Here is a 19,987-nt window from a genome sequence, read left to right as displayed (position 1 = left end):
GGGAGTTGCCTTGTCCTAAGTCAAGGTGCTGGCCATTGTTACCTATGCCTTGAAGTCACTATAGAGTTAGGAATGAGTCTTGACTTTGCATGATGGCACTCTGTGCTGATGGTAGGACTCTTGGAGAAGGACTTGGCTCACTGCCAGCAACCAGCAGCCTCCCAATATCCAACGTAGAAAGGTCTGTCAGAGAGGCAGGCTTGCTAAAACATAGATCATTAGACATGACCTCCAAAAGTTTTGATTGGCATGAGGCTCCAGAATTTTCACTGATAGCAAGTCCCCACTTGGTACTGATAACACTGGTCCAGCATCCACACTTTGAGAATCACTGTGTTACACCTGTGTTCTGTAAGACACACCTAAAGAAGTTTTATTAATCTCATATAGCACTGCCTGTATCACATATTTTGGCATTTCTGATGATATTGAGCCCTCAGCATTTTATATCTATGTCTCATCTTCCCAATGAGATGATTACGTCACTAATTTTTTGCCTTGTAAATATCAAGGAAATTAAAGTGATTTCATATTTATTTTTGCCATTGTTGGCATGATTTTGCGCTGCAAATTTACTAAATGAGGGATTTTTTAAAAAGGACTTATTTACTTACTTATTTGAAAGAGTTACCAAAAAAGGAGAGAGATTGTGTTCCTTGATCCATTTCCCATACGGCTGCAGTAGCTAGATCTGGATTAGGCCAAAGCCAGGAGCTCAGTGCTTCTTCGGGTCTTTCATTGTGGATACAGGACCTTCCAATGTAGCATTAGGGCCTCCCTTAGCTGCTTTTCTGAGTGCATTAGCAGGGAGCTGGATCAGAAGCAGAGCAATGAGGACATAACTTAGGACAACCCATATGAAATGCCAGCATTGCAGATGGTGGCTTTATCCACTACACTGTGGCCAGCCTGTAGATATTCTTTTGTAAAAGTACACACACACACACAGTACACATAAATGCATTTAAATAGATACTTTACATAGTGAGAGTTTATTAAATATTTACAAAAGTCCACAAATGTGTCTTGGTCGCATAGAAAATTGAAATTTGGAAAAATGTCATTTTAAAATAAAAGTCACTCTACTCGTAAACATCCCAGTGGAAATTTTGGTTGTTTTTCTCTTTTTCCTTTTTTATGTATGGCATATCATCAGAAACCTGCTATACATGCCAGTTTTTCTTAAATCTTTATTTTGTTTTATTTGAAAGGCACACACACACATTCACACAAACACACACACACACATACACACACACACACAAACAAACACAGAAGAGAGAGAGAGAGACAGGGTAGAGAGAAGTGGGGGCAGGGTGGAGCTAGGCCAAAGCCAAAAGCCAGAAACTCAATGGGAATAGTCCACATGAATAATGGAGACATTAGTGCTTGAATCATCCTTGCTGTCTCCCAGGATGTGCATTAACAGGAAGGTGGGATTCAAAGTAGAGCCACCATTGGAACCTAGGCTATCTGATAGGGGATCTGGACATGTTAAGCAGCTTCTTAAACACTGTGCCAAATGCGTATTCCACGAATGAATGATACTTTAAAACCTCATTAGAAAGCTGGGAATTATGCCAGAGAAGAACTACACCATAATTTATTTTATAGTTCTTTAAACACTTGAGATTTTTTTCGAATAGCATTACATTTTGGAAGATCACGTACAAGTATTTTAATGCTAATGAAAATGGAGCTGAAACCATACTTCTAATTCCCAAAGTTGGCTTCATTTCTGTTCATTGTGTTCTGAAAGATACCACCTATGCCTCACTTTATACATTATTATATAATATTATGAAAAAGTTGTGAAAGTCTGGCATTTTTGCATTTTAAAAAATAACAAAGTGATTGTTAACATAGCTTTGCTAAAATGATTCCATTAGACTTAAGTTTTTTTTTTAGGTTTTTTGAGTTGTTTTTCATATAGTCAGCTAATGAATTTCATACAACTTCCCCAACTCAACCTTTTTCTCCTGTTTAGCATTTTCCACTTTTTTACTCTGTGATGAACAAGCCCTCCCTGGTTAATTATGTATATATTTAGCTACTGCATGTGTTGGGCTTATTATTGTCATCTAATTAGATGTAACTTGAACTGCTTGCTTCTAGAAAAATCATTAAAAATTCTTTCCTAATGACCTAGAGATGACAAAATGTCTGTAAAGTGTGAAGAAGCAGACAAGCACAGGAACATCGCTCTTAAAGAGTGTTAATCCAGATGCTGCAATCATCTAATTAAACAATATTTTGCTGTCATTAACATTTTCACCAAGGAACTGCAGTTATAATTTCTTTGTCAGCTGTCTCTAGATCACGTTACCTTCAAAACTAAAGTGCCATATAAAAACATTAAATTGGATGGTTTAATTAAAAAGACATTCTTAAAAATGAAGAAACATATCTACTGTTTCTGAGATCTCATTTACTGGGCTTCACTTTCATTGTTTGAGTAGATTAGTGTCATAGGCTTGCAATATTTAATATTCATCTTCTAAGATTAATCACACACACACGCGCGCGCGCGCACACACATTCACACACAATCAGAACTTAACCACTTGTTGGCAGAAAGAGCCCTAGTCGTACACAGTGTACTTACAAAATTTTAGGCAATCTAGAGAAAAAAAAATTGATATACAAGTATACAGATGTGCTGAAACAAGCATGTAAAAGGTATTTTTAGGTCATTTAATAGGTTTTCATTTCACACAGGTGTTCAGTAAAAATAATTAAAGGAATAATGGTAGTCTGTATATAATTTAGAAATGCAAAATCCCATAGCACTTATTAATAATTCTGATTGTTCCACGTGACATAAAATATATTGCACATTTTTAATACAAAACAAAAATTTAATTATACTGGCTGCCCATGTTGGAAGACTAAGCTTAGCATTATTATATTTATTTATAAAGTCTACTTATTATCATGAAAATGGTACCACAAATTCTAGTTATTTAAAAATTACTGCATTTTCCTTGACATTTTATTTTCAGAGAACTCTCCAAAGGTTATTAAAAATGAATTACAAAAATTCAAGACAGATAAGTATTTATTAACTGTAGTTGTTAACAACATTTTGTATATTTGTGTGTGTGTTTAAAAGATGCTTTATTTCCTTTGTATTTTAGCAAAAATAAAATTATATTTATTCCTTTATTAGAAAAGTGTTTCTGTGTAACTTCCAGTATCTGAAAATATGGTTGTGTTTTTATGCTTTTTGTGCTTATGCAGTATGTTTTGCTACTGAGTTAATATAAGTTGACATTAGCTTTTTTGATAGTTTTTCATTAGTAAATGTTATAAGACTTCATCAGAAATGCTTTGAACAGTTGTAGAATCTATTTTTTAAGTACTGATTATGTAATGTATGTTTTACATACATGGCATTAACGTTATTCTGTAAAAATATATTGAAAGACCTACCCTTCTTTAAAATGTACTGATTTTTAAAGCAGAACAACTCTCCAGATATTGACAGGGAAACCTTTATGCCTTTCTATGCTCTTTTCCTTTAAAGAGAATCTTCTGCAGTTTTTCTTTTATTACTTGCTTTATGTTTGCTTATCTTTAGAATTTGGTTCATTTTATTCCACTTTGATCTTTCATTCCATCAGTAAACCCTGATTAGACAGACAATATGTGCCAATACACAGAGATTTTTAACTAAATAGAGCAATCCTCCAATATTTTCTTGTGTTTATGATCTAGCATAGAGACAGACACATGTAGTAGGCTAAACAGAGGTCATTACCAGTGCTGCTGGGGTGAACCAAAAGGAAGACCTATACGAGTAAACACAAAGTAGAAGAAACCATTCTGCTTTCCGGAAATGACAGATAGTAGACATGCTCCCCCACCAATTTACTTGCTTAAAACTATGTGAAAATTAGTTAGTTAGTTAGTTAGAGAATACAAAACTTCATGTATGAAAGTTAGTTGTAGAATACAAAACTTCATAGAATAAAAATGTTGAAACCATTAATGTTTGCTAGATAAATTCATAAATTTGGTTCAATCTTTATTATTATGGTGGATTTAGTTCTTAAGCAGAATTTTTTTTTCTGTTTCACATTCACACTTTCCAATAGCTTCAGCAGTAGATATACTTTAATGTTGCTTCCTGATCATATACAAGATACTGTCTGCATGCATAAGTATCTATTAGGCACATATATGACATGTGCACAAGGCATAATAAATGGAATCTGTATCATTGAGTAATAGTTAGCCATTTTGTGTGAATTTGAATGGAAATTGAATTGAAAAATTACCTATAATCAAAGTATGATATTTTTTCAAAAAGTAATCATTCCAGCAAGAATGTTTTTAGACTCTGTTTTTTCTAAGAATGATTCTCTTCATTTCATCTGATATTGTGTGATTTCAGTGTTAATGAAGAGTAGTGCTGTGCTCACCAAAATGTGTTGTGTTTCCAGTGTGTTTCGATAGTCTATCTAAAGTATTTACTTAATTCTACCAAAAGCTGAATGGAAAATCTAATATAAGATGTAGCAGTTATCCGCTGAGATGAAACAAAATACTATTAAAAATTAATTAACTTAAAGGAATGAAAAAATGAACATCTGCCCCTCTACTTTTTCATCTTTCAAAGTACTTCTGTTTACTTGCACTCTCTCTACACTGGTTGTTTGTATCTGCCTAATATATTATTCTGTCTATGGGGAATATATTTTCTAGATATATAATCACAGTAGAATTACCAGAAATGAATTGCAAGTGCACAGTCTAGCAGAATGGCCTTTTCTGTGGTCACTCTCTTTGCCTTGGTCCAGCAAGACTGCCTCTAAGATCACAGAGTGATTTTCATTATAGCAAAGAGTGGTTGAGCATGGAGCCACCTGTGAGAAGTTACAACAGACTAAGCCTCTCAGAGCCACATACCACCACTACTTCCATTAGGTAGATTACAACCCCCATAGCCAGAGATGCTGGTCAGGGAGGGTGAAGTGTGGTCTAACCTAGGAAGAGGAAAGTTAAATTATGATAACTAGTAAATTCTTTATCATAGTGTTATAAATTATGATTCTAGTTACTCTTCAGTTTTACTAATCTTCAATGAATTCACTTGAAACATTGTTATGTGAGAGGTTCAATACAAGATGAAATCCAATAAACGAAAGAGCTGTGTTTTCTCTGAACTTCAGTAGTTGGCCCTCTATTATAAAAATAAGAAAACTTTTGAATGGGGAATTACATAAATTTTCATTTCTGATTTTCTTTACCAGGACGGACATACAATGATCTGAACCAATATCCTGTGTTTCCCTGGGTATTAACAAATTATGAATCAGAAGAATTGGACCTCACTCTTCCAGGAAATTTCAGGGACCTCTCAAAGGTAATTTCTAAATATGTATGTAAGTGAGTTTTTTCCACTCATATAGTGAAGACCTATAGCTTAAAAGCATTTCTATCACAGTGTATTGATCCAAATAATGTTTGCAAGAAAGTGAATTTGGTTATCTTTTTTTTTTTTGTATTCAGTGTCTAAGTCTCACCTATTGGTAGCACTGATGATAAATTATTACTAGCCTGGGTTTAATGAAATGTATATTTGAGAAAGATGCCTTAGGTATTCTGGAGTTTAAAAGTCAAGATGAAAGAGCTGGTGTGGTGGCATGCAGGGCATTGCTCTGCCTGCAGTACATACAGGCACCAGTTCATGTCCCTGCTGCTCCAGCTTCTCCCTTATGGCAAGGCAGTGAAAAGTGGTTCAGTTCTCGGCGAGACTGGCAGCAATTCAGAACTGTTGAACTATCAAAACTGCTTGAGCAGGACCCTTGGAGCATGCCTCACATCAGGGACCTGGAATGAGTGGGAGACTGGGTGGGGCTTTTGCATTTGTTTCTCGCCTGACCCCAAATACAGGGGGAAAATGATGATATTAGAGTGGAAGTAATGGTATTACCCACTTTCCTGTAGCTCTTGACCCTTTGTACCCTGATCAACTAAGTAAGATTATTTAAAAAAAAATATTTGAGAGTGAGAAAAACAAAAATAAACGTTTTTCAGTTCCTTGGGCCCCTATTCCCATGTGGGGGACTTGGGGGAAGCTCTTGGCTCCTGATTTTGGATTGGCTCAGCTCCGACCATTCTGGCCATCTGGGAGTGAGCCAGCAGTTGAAAGACACCCCTCTCTCTTTCTCCCTCTCTGCCTCCACTCTCTGTAAAATCTACCTTTCAAAAAAAAAATCTTTTAAAACACATGTCAAAGTGAAAAAACTAGAATTAATTCAAAATATGGTGACAAATCATTTCTGTTATATTTTTAGGCAGTAAGGCATGTTGACAACAAAATGTGCACACACACTGGAGGGAAACTTTATACTAGAAAGAAACAGTTAAGTGTATCAGGGTTCTGTTTAATAACAAAAAATATATGACTCAGAAAATGACAAGAAAAGACTACTCAGTGGGCATAAGGAAATAAAAAGTGAAATTTTGAATAGCTCACCTTGTTTTTTCAGAGGATCCGTAGTAAGTGGGATTCTAAACTTTTTGAAAAGCGGTAATGAATTAGGAGTTAAGCCCCAAAAGCTGCTCTGCTTCATATACTAATATCAGACTGGCTCTAAAGTTTATTCACTTTAGCCATGGTAATATTTGAGCTCATTCACTTCAATTCACTTCTCTTTTCTGTCAAACTTGTCTTATTTAGTAATTCACAGAAGGTTAAAGGTATATATGTATTAGTTTGATTTAGGAAGGTAGCAGGTTTCAAGAGTTCCTCAAAAAAGGCAGCATAAGCTATGAAAATTAGGGAAACATCATTGTAGCCAATTTAAAATTAATTCCACATTTTTTTCTCCATTCAGCATGCTGTCTTCTGCCCTCTTTGAAAGGTAGACCTGCCCAGATTGAAGTTCGATTACTGCTGCTTGCTAGCTGAGTGATGTAAAACCAGTCTCCCTTAACCCTGAGAACAGTAATACTGTCCTACCTCAGATAGTTGTGGAGATCAAATGACAAGAGCCTTTAAAAAATGTACTACAGGACTTGGCACAAAGAAGCTTCATAAATACCATCCATTATTATTACACGTGGAATATATCTTATCCTATTTTTAAGTCTGTTTACTAAATTTCCATGTTATGTTTTTCTCTAGTTATTTGATTTTATATGGCTTCTTTATCAAATCTTAGTAGCTAGCTGATTGCTAACTTTAATTTTATTTTTGTAGATGCTAATTCCTAAGAGATCAGTGAGCTACATCTTACAGAGTCACAAAGCTGGTTAAAAAACATACTAGCAACTGACTTATAATATGCTTGTTGATAATAGCAATTTTTCAAGTACAATTCAACTGAACAAAAATCATTACAATTTACCATGTATAAGTCATTATTTGACCTTGGGCAAATGAATTAAAATAAACAAATGTAGTTTTATATTATCTGAATAATTTGATCAGGCCCCACAAAATTAAGTAAGACTGTATGTTTTACGAGAATTCTATATGAGTTTCAGTAGTCTTTAGGAACAAGAACTCCTGTGCTAGATTGGGTTAATATCATATTTCTACAACTTATTAGCTGAATGGGCCTTGATAAGATTGTTAATTTCTCTTTGCCTCGGTTTCCTCACATGTAATAGGGATAACATGTAATTAGTACAGTTATTGTAAGGAGTTGAAAAAGTAACAGGTATAAAGAAGTTAATATAGTATTTGGCACATCAGTATTCACTAATACTTTCTACATAATAATAATAATACCTAATCATTTTATCATGTACACTATGCCTTGATTTCTGTTTCAAATGATGATGGTAAATATATTGTTATATTAGAATTGGAATGGTTGAACCATATGGCTTACCAAAATTGAGGTATAATCTTTGGATGAAAAAGCCAGACGATTATCAACATGAGAGTGAAAACTATTAAACTAGCACTTTAATCAACTCATCCGCATATGCTTTGACATTAGTTAAACAGCATTTTAAAATAAAAGTTGATAGATGTATATATACACTGAAAATTATAACATTGATTCTCAAGTAGCATAATCCATTGTATTAAAACCTTATGAGGCCTAGTGCGATAGCCTAGCAGTTGAAGTCCTTGCCTTGCACACACCAGGATCCCAGCAGCCCTGCTTCCAATCCAGCTCCCTACCTGTGGCTTGGGAAAGCAATCGAGGATGGCCCAAAGCCTTGGGACGCTACACCTGCATGGGAGACCCGAAGAAGCTCCAAGCTTCTGGCTTCGGATTGGCTCAACTCCAGCCATTGTGGCCACTTTGGGGACGGAAGATCTTCCTCTCTGTCTGTCTTCCTCTCTGTATATCCACCTTTCCAATAAAAATAAAATAAATAAATCTTGAATAGCAAAACCTTATGAGCTAACTAAATTTACCTATTTTAGATATTTTTTTAACTAGAGAAAGAACTCCTTTTTCCTTAAAAATTAACTTGGATATCATGAGAAAAATAACTTAATAGACCAATATTTCTTTTGTTCCTTCATTTGTTGATTTGTTCTTTCAGTTTCAGTCAGTAAATTTCACATACTCATTATATGTAAAGCACTATGCTATTGAGTTGAGGAGTGTACAGGAGCAAATAAAATATACATAAGCAGAGTCCTTCCGTAGAGAACAAAGGTGAAAACTCAACCAACAGAAATAGATGAGGCAGCCTGTATGATGCAAGTGTTGGTGTGGACTCCACCACACTGGACAGCGTATGCTCAACTGCTCTAGGACATTTGGACACATGTGGTTTTGAAATGCCACCCTAACCAGAGAAAATGGGGCATGTGTTTTTTTAATTATAGATTTATACAAGGCATCTGGTAAAATATTTATGAATAATCAGATTTGTAGTTTATCCACATAGGAAAGATGATCTGTCCAGTAGGATTTATTTGCTTTGGCACAGTTTTCCCCTTTGTTACTTAACTGTGCTCTTCAAAATGCAATAGTGTTAAATACTAGGAATAAAAAGGTAGAATGCAAGTGAATTAGGCAGCATGAATACAAACCAAACTTCTGCAGGCATTGAATCTTTCATGTTGTGATCAGTTTGTACTCATGAGGTCCTAAAAAATAGATAGCTTTTTCTACCAGTTCTACTATATTCCATGCTTTAGCAATTTGTTCTATATTCTGTCACACTAATATGATAGGAAAATGTTAACAAATTAAAGCTTCTTGATATGTTAATAAATTACTCTTGCCTTGTTCCCATGCTTCACTGAATTTCTTAATAGGAACTTCTCATAAATGGAATGCCCTGTATAAAAACCATTAATAAGCACAATTTTAATATATGAATATATATCTTCTTATATGCCTAATAGGAAGATGACATGTGAAGTATAATAATCTAATTCAAGGAAACAAAAAACTAACATCATGCAATATTATTAAGAGTTTCACTAAGAAGCATACTAAATGCTGGCATGTATAATCAACATCACACATGAAATTTTTCATGAAGAATTTGTCATTAAAAAGAGTAAAGAATTGAAATTCTTAAATGGTATGAATAACCAGGAAAATTTTCTGACAATATTGACAAAATGATAGTATATTAAAACAATGTATTAAAAATCAACTCACTGTTTTCATAGGATTATGCAGGCAAGATAAAGTAAAAGAGAAAATAAATAGGAGTAATCTGTCTGTATAAGCTGTATCTCCTGGGGCATTAATGCCATTGAAGGAATGGCTACATCAATATTTCCTCTTGCCAAAGTTCATGCCACAGTCACATCTATGGCCCTGAGTTCTCCTCTGCATGGGAGATTGAACAATTACAGTTTTGTTTCTCTCTTTCCTTGCATTAGTGTTCAAATTGAGAGAAAAAAAAATCAAGAATTTATAAATGTAACCTGGGAAGAATGAATATTCTATTCTAATGTTTGTCACATATTGTACAGACAGGTTTTCTAAGATCTGGATTTAATATACTCTTTCTTAAAAATGGTTCAGTAATGCTTATCTAGTAGGGTTCTGGAGGAATTAAACAAAACAATATAGGTAAAGCACTTGTAATGTGTGTCACACAAGTAGCATTAAGTGAACTTTACCTATAAAACTAATTTTTGTAATGTCAGTTAGGGTTCACTATCTTTTGTGTGATTGAAAAGATTCTAATGGAACTGATAAATTCAGCTAGTTTTCATTGCAATGCAGTAAAAAACGTTATATATGATAATTGTCTTATCTGTTTAAACAATCAAGTTGTCAAAACCATAGGCATCAACACAGAAATGTGTATTGAAATTTGAGATACATTTACATTTAGACAGAATATTTAATAGTTAATATCTCACTCTTAACTCACTGAAATCTATAGGTGCAAAACACAAGCACAAGAAAGATTGTCATCAGCAACATGTATTAGACGTCTTATTTAATTAGACATCATAGGTTCAAGTTGTATTTATTGCATTTACAGCTTAGAATTTTTATTTATTGTTTGACACGATAGACTTTTTTTGTTGTCCTGTCTTTTCAATATCTACAAAGCATAAGTATAGAGATTTTTGACCCTAATTTATACAGATATTCCTTATGCAGATGTGACCCTGTGGTGAAATCTGCCTTAAAATATGATATATGTTTGTGCTTCCCTTATTTATATATACTCATATGAACTTGACTCTTAAATTGCAGTGTTTACATGAATTTGACATGCAGCACAGTCCCTGTGAATGGAAGTTTCCTATTTCCAAGTTTTTCCCTCTGATAAATTAAATAGTTTCATCACAAAATCAGATCCTGCAGATATTGACATGAGCATAAGACATCACATACACATCCAATCACTGAGTGGAAAAAATTTATTTTGTTAACACAGAGTTGTTTGACAGATGATGATAAGCATAACCATTTTCCCAAATTATTATGCCACTTACAAAAAGGAAGTGATAATGCCTTGAGGCTTTGAAATGTGATAATGCAAATGAGTGCATTGAACTGTGAATATTTTTCAACTACACACCCTTTAATACTGCCAAATGTCTATGTACCGCATAGAAGAGCTTACCATGCTAACATGAGGAATGTGCCACTCTGCAAACTAGAGCAAATTTCTACAGCTATGTCATTTTTCTTTTTCACCACAAGTTTATATTACCTAAAATGCAATGAATTTTATGCTCATGTTTTAACAATAAAACATGAAGTATAGGAAAAATTACTAAGTGTATTTATTAGTTGCTGACTGTGATGCTATAAAACTTACCAAAAGATCAGAGTATGATGGAGATGTTTAATGTACCATATGTCAAAAAAACTTTCTGCCAAATTTTAAAAATTTGGCTAAGTTTATGCTGATTGCCACCTTTTTTGTGCTGATGATGATTCTTGCTGGGCTTCCTTGTCCTGTACTTCTATTTTAGGACATGGTGTTGGTTGGCAGACAGACTGAGAGCAAAGGAGTGGTTCACAAAGGAAAAAGGAGCAATGGGTGCTTAACAGGAAAGGAAATAGATACCCATTGCATTGTTGGAGCTGGTACTATACTTCCTACTCACTTTGAAAATTGATATCTATTTTTCTGTGAATTTCTAGTCATGTAAATTGTTCGATTTATTTAATTGAATCACTTGTTAATTTCTTATTGATTCATAAGAGCTAATCTTTAAACAGAACTTTGGTTTTTATACACATATTTTGCAGTTCATTGTTTGCCTTTTGATTTTCGCTTTAAATATTCTATAAAATTTCCATATGGAAATATAATATCACAATCAGGCTAATTAGTACTCCATATAATTAGCATTTATTATTCAGTTAAAAAGAATCAGATACTATAATAGGTGAAGAGAATTCAGTGATGAAGATTTCCTTTAAGGACTAGTCTACTGAATAAAGGTTATAAACTTACCTATTACCAGATAGTGCCATGAAGGCCTCACAGATAAACTGGAACCGCTTCTGAAAGAATGACTTGATGTTCCCTGATCGGATAAGAAGGAACGCTGGAAAATCACTTAGCACAGAAGTATCTGTGGGTCCAGTTTCTTCATTGTCATGACTGAGAATGTGCAGCGCCATGACCTGTAGTTCTATACTGAAAAAACAAAAAGGAAAGTTTCCTGACCCACTTCTGAGATTTGTAAGCTTTTCGTTACTATAACGAAAGAAACTAAGATGTATAGGTTAGAAACTCAGGCTGTTCAGTGTTGAGACAGACCTGTTCTCAGAAGCCGAGCAAATCGGCCATTCCCAGCTGCATGTTGCCTCCAGCGTGAAGCCTCTGCTGCTCCTGTGAAGTTACGACCTGCCTAGCAGTGTGATCTTGATTGCACTTTGCTTCCATGTTCTCACCTACAGAATATGCGAGAGGGAATAGGAGACCTGTGATGTTTCCTCCATTTATAAGCAGCTATGAAGGACGCAGAACTAAGTAGGTAGCTAGAGAAGAAAAACATTGCATCAAGATGAAAATTAATCTAGAAAATGTAGAAAATGATGCAGAGAAAGCATTTTAAATAAATATATAGGATCGTTAGCAGTTGTGGCGGCACTGGTGAACTCTTGAGCGTTTTATCTACAAGCACACTTCAAAAAGTTCTGGAAAAATTGTTTTATGGAAAAACTTTATAGATTTCAAAATTTTGCACCTAAATTAATATGTATCTTCTATTCAGGTATATGCTTGCAGAATCCTACGATCATAAAACATCAGATGAGCATTTTTCCTTTTTATGGTGTATCCAAATCTGATATTATTAACATTACTTTAGTCGGACCACCAGCAGTCTGTAAACTCAACATTCCAAACACAATCGTCTTGCTCCTCTTTATTAACTCACACTTATTTTTCGCAAACTGCCTGAAATATTAACCTTTTATGTGAAGATATTTCAGAAAGTTCACAGAAAATGTGTATTGAGAAAATGCCATGCACAGATTTAAAAATTGTTTCGCGTCAAAATAAGCTTGTAATTCCATCTTCCCACAAAATTTCTTAAATATACTCAGATAAAAATGCATACAAACACAGAGGTACATATATGTGAATGCTCACTGCTAGAAAAGGAAATTGCTTTTTGATACAGTAAACATAATAAAGTTTTTTTTTAAAACTACGAAATAAATTTATAAATTTCATTAAATAAAATTTTACTTCGTCAGAGAACTCGTATTACCTATATGTTGAATTCAAATGGTGTTGAAATTGCATTATTTACTCAAATTAGAAAGAATAGCAGAGGGCCTGGCGCTACGGCTCAGTGGCTGGATCCTCATCTTGCACGCACCATGATCCCATATATGGGCACTGATTTGTGTCCTGGATGCTCCACTTCCCGCCCAGCTTTCTGGTTGTAGGAAAGCGGTGGAGTATGGCCTTGGGACGCTGCACCTGTGTGGGAGATCCAGAGGAGACCACTGGCTTTGAACTGGCTCAGGTCTGACTGTTGTGGCTTTTGGGAAAAGCTAGCCAATGAGAGATCTATCTTGCTGTGTCTCTTCATCTCTCTAAATCTGTCTTTCCAATAAAAATAAATAAATCTTTTTTTAAAAGTGGATTACAAACTTACCAATAAACAGGTAGATAGATAAGTAGATAATTGATAGATAAATATGATATAACATAATCTCTGTTTTGATCTCACAAGAAAATGTGTCATCTATGGCAAAATTCTTGGCACAAACATTTGAAGCTTTTCCCCTTCGATGACTTATTGCTTCTTAGCTAGTAAAAGCAAATTGGTAATGACATGTAAGCACAATGCAAATCATGCTTGTTTCACAAAATTTATTTACAGCTAAATTAGATAAAAATTCAGAATTAAACATATAGTTTAAGGAGAGGGCGTTTGGACCAGTGGGTAATGTGTGTGCCATACATTAGATTGCCAAGGGTTTCAGCCCAACCTCCATTTCCAGTCTAGCTTTCTGCCACCCATTCAGGAAACCAGAATTAAGTTCCCAGTTGCCTGGCTTTGGCTTAACGTAGCTCTGGGCATTTGGGGAGTGAACCATCAGATAAATAATCTTTGTTTTCTTTCTCTCTGTCTTTCTCTCTGTCTTTCTCTCTCTCCCTCCCCTCCTCTTCCTCCTCCTCCTCGTTTTCCTTTCTCGTCTTTTTCCTCTGCTGTGCCTCCCTCTATCTCTCTCTCTTTCTGCCTTTCAAATAAATGATGAATAAATAGAAATTTTCAAAACAAATATTTTTAAGAAGTCGCAAATGGAAGCAAATATAGACTTTACTGCTCTGTAGCTTTTCCTGTGATTATTGTTCTGTAAAATACTCTAATAAAATTACTGATTAATTTTGAGTAAAATGAAAAACATAAATACTCATTTTGATCCTTTGAGAATACTTTAGAATAGGAAGGGTCATGTTCCTTTCTCAAGCATGTTTTCCGAGGTCTCAGAGAACAAACATCAGATGAAATCCATCCTCAGGAATCGTGCAGACATTTCATGCACACCAAGGTTAAGTTAGCATAGTCCAGATTGAGCAAAGTATTAGATATTGTAAATGCCTTTACAATATGCTTGTTGGAAAATATGCTTAGTAAGTTAGAAACACGTAACTACACATGCAGAAAAGTACAGGTATGAAATGTGCACATCATTTTAAGTAAAAATTCATTACTTAAATTCAGTAAGGGAACCTACAAACCACTTATCCCAAAAACTATACTTTTAAAAATACTCTTAAAATTTTATGAAACATCTTAACAAAAATGGTTCAAAATAGCTCAAATATATTATATGAAATTTTATACTCAATGTTACAAAGATGAACACAAAATGTTTAGGAACCTCAAAATTAATACTGACAGGTAAAACATAGCTTTAAAATAGATGATTGAAATGTATCTTGATAATTTGGGGGCCTATAGAACTCTATCATAAAACAATTAAAAATAAAAAAGCAAATACATGATTATTCAGCCTTTGTTAAATCATAACAAAAGATTGATTTTGTTAAGGTTAATGAAGATGAAAAAACATCGTTTATGAATCATGTTAATATTCAAGAAAGCACCCTTGCAAATAAGGGTTTATTATGGAAATTCTAAAAGACTTTTAAATACTAACATTTATTGACTTAGTCTCCTGGGACCAAAAGAAAAGACTCCCAGCAGTATACATATAAATGAATATTTTTCTCTTGTGTAACATTATGAGTCCCTTTGGAACACTAACTTTCTACTACTTCCCATTTAAAAATTAAGCCATAGGGAGAGCTTACTTCGCACTTAACTGGTAATGTTACATTTTGAAATAGTGAAGTAAAATGCTATATGTATCCTTTATTTTCTGTATAAACATTGTTCTTGTTTTAAATGTGCTTGTTTTCATACAATTGCATAGCAGAAAGAGAGAGAAAGTCTATTCCATTTGTTGGTTCACCCTCTACAGGCCCGCAGCAGCCATGAGTGGACTAGCTGAAACTGACACTCTGTAGGGGTTGTGGCCTTCCAAAGCGGCAGCTTGACCATTGTGCCACAACACCTACCCTCTACATATTTATTTTCATACTATATAAAATAAGATACTGTAGCTATTTGAATCTCAAAAGTGAACTGTGTAAGACATCAAGCCAAGCCAAAATCGGGGACTAGAATGGGGAAGTGAGGAAGGAAAACACCCAAAAGCTAAAGCAGTTTTCTAGTTTGTATCATAAGGATGCTATCCTGAAAATTCTTAGCAGATAAGCTGAGAAAATTGAGTCAGTGATCCAATTAATACATATTTTATTGAAAGAAAACACACATATCTGTCATTATATATGCACTGCTGTAGGGAATCACGTCATCAAAGAGAACTCATACCATAGCTACCCTAGGAGAGGACTGAGTGGCCTTAGTCCAATGCTCTCCAGCGGATCTGAATTGTCTGGATTATTGCTGTCATCCTTAAGCTTGTAGTTTAGCTTAATAAAAAGGCTGCATCTGTATTGTGACAGAATGGGACTAGCATTCCAACAGTGCTTCCATATGGTGGATTGTTGTCTTTCACGCTGTGGGTGATAGTCTGTTAAGACAAGTTTTCCTGTATATGATAGTCAGCTGATTTCCCTTCTCCTCATTGGGTTTCTTGTACATCAAGCTAAGTTTTCATTAAATATGTTGTTTAGTGGAGAGGAAGATAATGGAAAAATATTAGTTTGACCTTGAGAGTTAACATTAATCATGTATGGTAATTCAGTTTAGTAAAACACTAAGTCTGCAATTGTTGGAATTTATCAATGTCCAATCTGGTAAAAACAAAATGCAAATAATTTTTTTGCTCTGCGATTAAAATGAGTTATTAATATTGAAAGACTTTCAGAGTAAATATTTATTAAAATGTCTAATGTAACTATTAAACAGAATGTTTTCATTTGTCTTTTTCTAGCCAATTGGTGCTTTGAACCCAAAGAGAGCTGTGTTTTATGCAGAGCGTTATGAAACGTGGGAAGATGACCAAAGTCCACCCTACCATTACAATACACATTATTCAACAGCAACATCTACCTTGGCCTGGCTTGTTCGGATTGTGAGTGTCTTCCTTATGTGACATTTTACCTTTGGTAATGTGTACGTAAATGCAGAAAAAAATTAGAGAACAACAAGGAAAGCTTAGAACAAGACAGGAAATGGTCAGCTTGGACTCACATATACCTTACTAGATAGGGCACAAGATAAGTTACTCCTCACTAAGGTATTGAAAATTTCTCTGCACACTCCTCCTAAAACTGCTCTGCACCTCAACTGTTGTCATATGCGTTGTTAGAGTTATAAGCCAGTTTGGACTATCTTAAAATCCATCAAGTTCAGTAAAAATTATGCTTCAACACTATAAACTGCTAAATACTAACATGAAAATAGACATGAGACAGCTGAATAGTACCCTATAGCCATTTTAAGGTGTATAGCAGCCAGTTGTGTATAAACTAAAATAGAAATGTCAATGAAGCAGTCACAGGCTGTGGTTAAGAACTTGCATTTTCTAACATACTGGTCACTCAATACCATGTCAATTAACTCCATAATGTTGTAAATTGATGTTGATGTTATGTTGTGGCTTTTAATTGATGGGGATGATATTCTGCCAGCTCTGCTTTCAGACCAGAGATGGTCTCCCAAAGAAACTGTTGAATTTATCTGGACAATAAGATGCTGGACTCTATGCATGGTACATGCTTGCAATGAAAGAATCATGACTGGATTTAAACTGTAATACTGCAGCAAGGTGGAGGAATTCACCATGGGGGAAGGTACAGGAAGAGATTGGGGGAATCCCAGAGCCTATGAAACTGTGTCACAAAATGAAATGTAATTTAAAAAAAAGACAAAGCATAGTAACTTCATATTCCCTCAAAAAAAATTAAAAAAAGACATAAAAATTTTTATTTCTTTCTAAGATCAAAGTTATTTAATTAAATGGATGAGGAAAAGACAAACACCTTTGGGGTAGAATAACTTATGAAAGTTCTTATGAGGGTCAGCAAGATAGGTCAACCGACTATTCCTCTACCTGCAAGTGTCAGTCAGCATCCGATATGGGCACCAGTTGGTGTCCTTCTGCTCCAGTTCCCATCCAGCCCTCTGCTTGTGGCCTGGGAAAGCAGTCAAGGATGGCCCAAAGCCTTGGGACCCTGCACCCATGCAGGAGATCTGGAAGAATCTCCTGGCTCCTGGCTTTAGAACAGCTCAACTCCGGCCATGTGGGGAATGAACCAGAGAATGAAAGATCTTTCTGTCTCTCCTCCGTAACTCTGCCCTTCCAATGAAAATGAGTAAATCTTTTAAAAATAAAAAAAATCTTATAACTAAGCAAACATCATTTGAGACAAGAATAAAGGAGTTGTTAAAAAGAAAAAGGAACAGAGAATTGTTGTTTGATTGTCCAAGATGGAATTTATTGTTCTGTAAACACTGAAAGACAGGAAAGGGTGTTAGTGTCCTCGCAGGAAACTAAAAATATGGTGGCATATAATGGCTTCAGTAGTTCCCTGTCAATTTGGTTTTCCACTGGTAAAACAGTATTAAAATGTATGAAGTAACCTTGAGTTACATATAATTAGAAGAAAATTTGCCATCATCTCTTTATATTACAGTACCTAACCTGAAATTTTTAAAGCCCCCAAATGCCAGCATTTTAATTTGTGAAATTAATGTTACATGTTTAATTGTTTTTGTGTTTTTTCTTTCAAGTTGAATGTTTTTCTGGCAAAATGATGAAATAAATAGTTATGCTGATGTACGCACAGAACATGGCTTCACGAGCCCATGTTGGATGAATAAATATAAAAATTTCTTAATATAACACTTGACTTCCTGTGTTAGTAAGCATGAACCAAATGAAGAAGAAAAGCCTTGCACTATATCTCGAAAGTAACAGAGAGACACAAAGTAAAAACTATTCTCCTGAATAATCAGAGCTGGAGAGATCAATACTCACTTATAAACAAATAGGTTATCAATTTCTATTAGTCCTTTTCTACTGGAACTGATGGAGGCCTTCAGGAATAATGAGAATATATGTCAGTAGTGTAGTAGGTGGCTGTAAAACAGCTGTTAATCATATCTTTTTAAAAGTTACTTAAAACAGTGAACTGTGGATTCTTAGTGCCTCCAGATTCATAAATGCTGGTATCAGAAATAAAAATAACTTTTTAGCTTGAGATTTCTTCCTGCCCGTCAGTGCCATGCTTGGCAGTTCTTTGTTAAGGCTTTGCATGTGTAAACAGGTCTTCACTCACATCTAGTTAAAAAGCACAAAGACAAGTCTGATGCCTCTAAATTAATCTCTGCCTACCACCTCCAGAGAAAACAATGAATGCCTTACATCAGCATCCTAGAATAATGAAGAAGGGAATTCTGAAGTTACAGCTTTTAGGTAAAATTTCTATCAGTAGTTAAAAACACAAAAGAAAAGCTATGTCTGATCCTCACTTTCCTATATTTATTTTCCCATTCCCAACGTACCGTGTTAGTAAATTTTTTGTCACTGTAACAAAGGATGTGAAAGAGAAGAGAAATGGCTTATGTGTCTTACAAATTTGGAGGTTCTCTTTTCTGTCCAAGAATGTATGACCCTATTGGTTTGGCCTATTATGAGTGGTAAATACCAATGGTGGAATGCAGATAGAGGAAGAATCATGTAGCAAGCCAAGAAGCAAAGAGAGAAGTTGGGCCCAAATCAGGTTTTATAACCATCCCTCTTGCCAGTTCTCACGTGGTAATAGAACCAACATCCAGGAGTGTGATCCCCAGTGGCCTAAGGATCTCTCTAGTCTCACCTCCTTACCATAAACTGTAGATAGTGTTTCTATATTCTGAATACCTTTTACTTATGATTTTGAGGTCTAAATAACTCATTAATTTTGGAGCTAAGTCTTACTGAGACCTATAACAAGTACAAGTCTAGATACATTCAACAAACATTTATTAAATGCTGTGAGCCAAGCATGGTACTAAGGTTACATGCATGAGTAAAATCTAAAAAATTATAAGTATACTCAGAATGGAGTAATCTGGCAGTTTGGCGGGAATCCAAGCGTTAAATTCTTGCACAATGCAAAGCAGTTGCTTCTTACTTTCCTATTAATTTGATTTGATTATTTTGACAGAGGGATAGACAGAGATCCCATTAACCATTTCACTCACCAGATGCCCACAATGACTAGGACTGGGCCAGGCTCAAACTGAGAGATCAACCCAGGTTTCCCACATGGATATAAAGAGCCCAATTACTAGGGCCATCATTACTGTCTTCCAGGATTCAGATGAACAGGAATCTGGAACCAGGAACTGGAGCCCAATGGCAAATCCAAATATTCTGATATGGAATGTTGGCACTATAACCAGGCCTCATAATCACCAGGCCTAATGCCCACCCCCATATTAGTCATTTTGTAATGATAGCTAAGGCTCTCTTCATATTATTTTCTTTAATCTAATTCTCATAATTTCCCTTAAGGTTTTGTCAGTCCCAGTTTATATAGATGGAAGAATTGAAGAGAGTTACTCACATGATTACTGGAGTTTAAGTAA

At 34.9% G+C, this 19,987-nt stretch overlaps 1 protein-coding gene across 8 annotated transcripts in view; it reads left to right on the top strand.

Moving 5' to 3' along the window:
• NBEA (neurobeachin) overlaps window positions 1–19,987 on the top strand; it is a 582,506-nt gene that overhangs the window by 477,281 nt on the left and 85,238 nt on the right. For all 8 annotated transcript variants that reach the window (XM_058670864.1, XM_058670863.1, XM_058670859.1 and 5 more), the window contains 2 exons: window positions 5,256–5,368; window positions 16,344–16,484. In XM_058670864.1, the coding sequence (XP_058526847.1) occupies window positions 5,256–5,368; window positions 16,344–16,484 (254 nt within the window). The remainder of the gene's footprint in view (window positions 1–5,255; window positions 5,369–16,343; window positions 16,485–19,987) is intronic.

The sequence above is a fragment of the Ochotona princeps genome, chromosome 12, assembly GCF_030435755.1.
Source record: "Ochotona princeps isolate mOchPri1 chromosome 12, mOchPri1.hap1, whole genome shotgun sequence".
NCBI classification, from domain to species: domain Eukaryota; kingdom Metazoa; phylum Chordata; class Mammalia; order Lagomorpha; family Ochotonidae; genus Ochotona; species Ochotona princeps.
The sequence above is the reverse complement of the archived record's forward strand: the minus strand, read 5'-3'. Positions and strand labels throughout refer to the sequence as shown.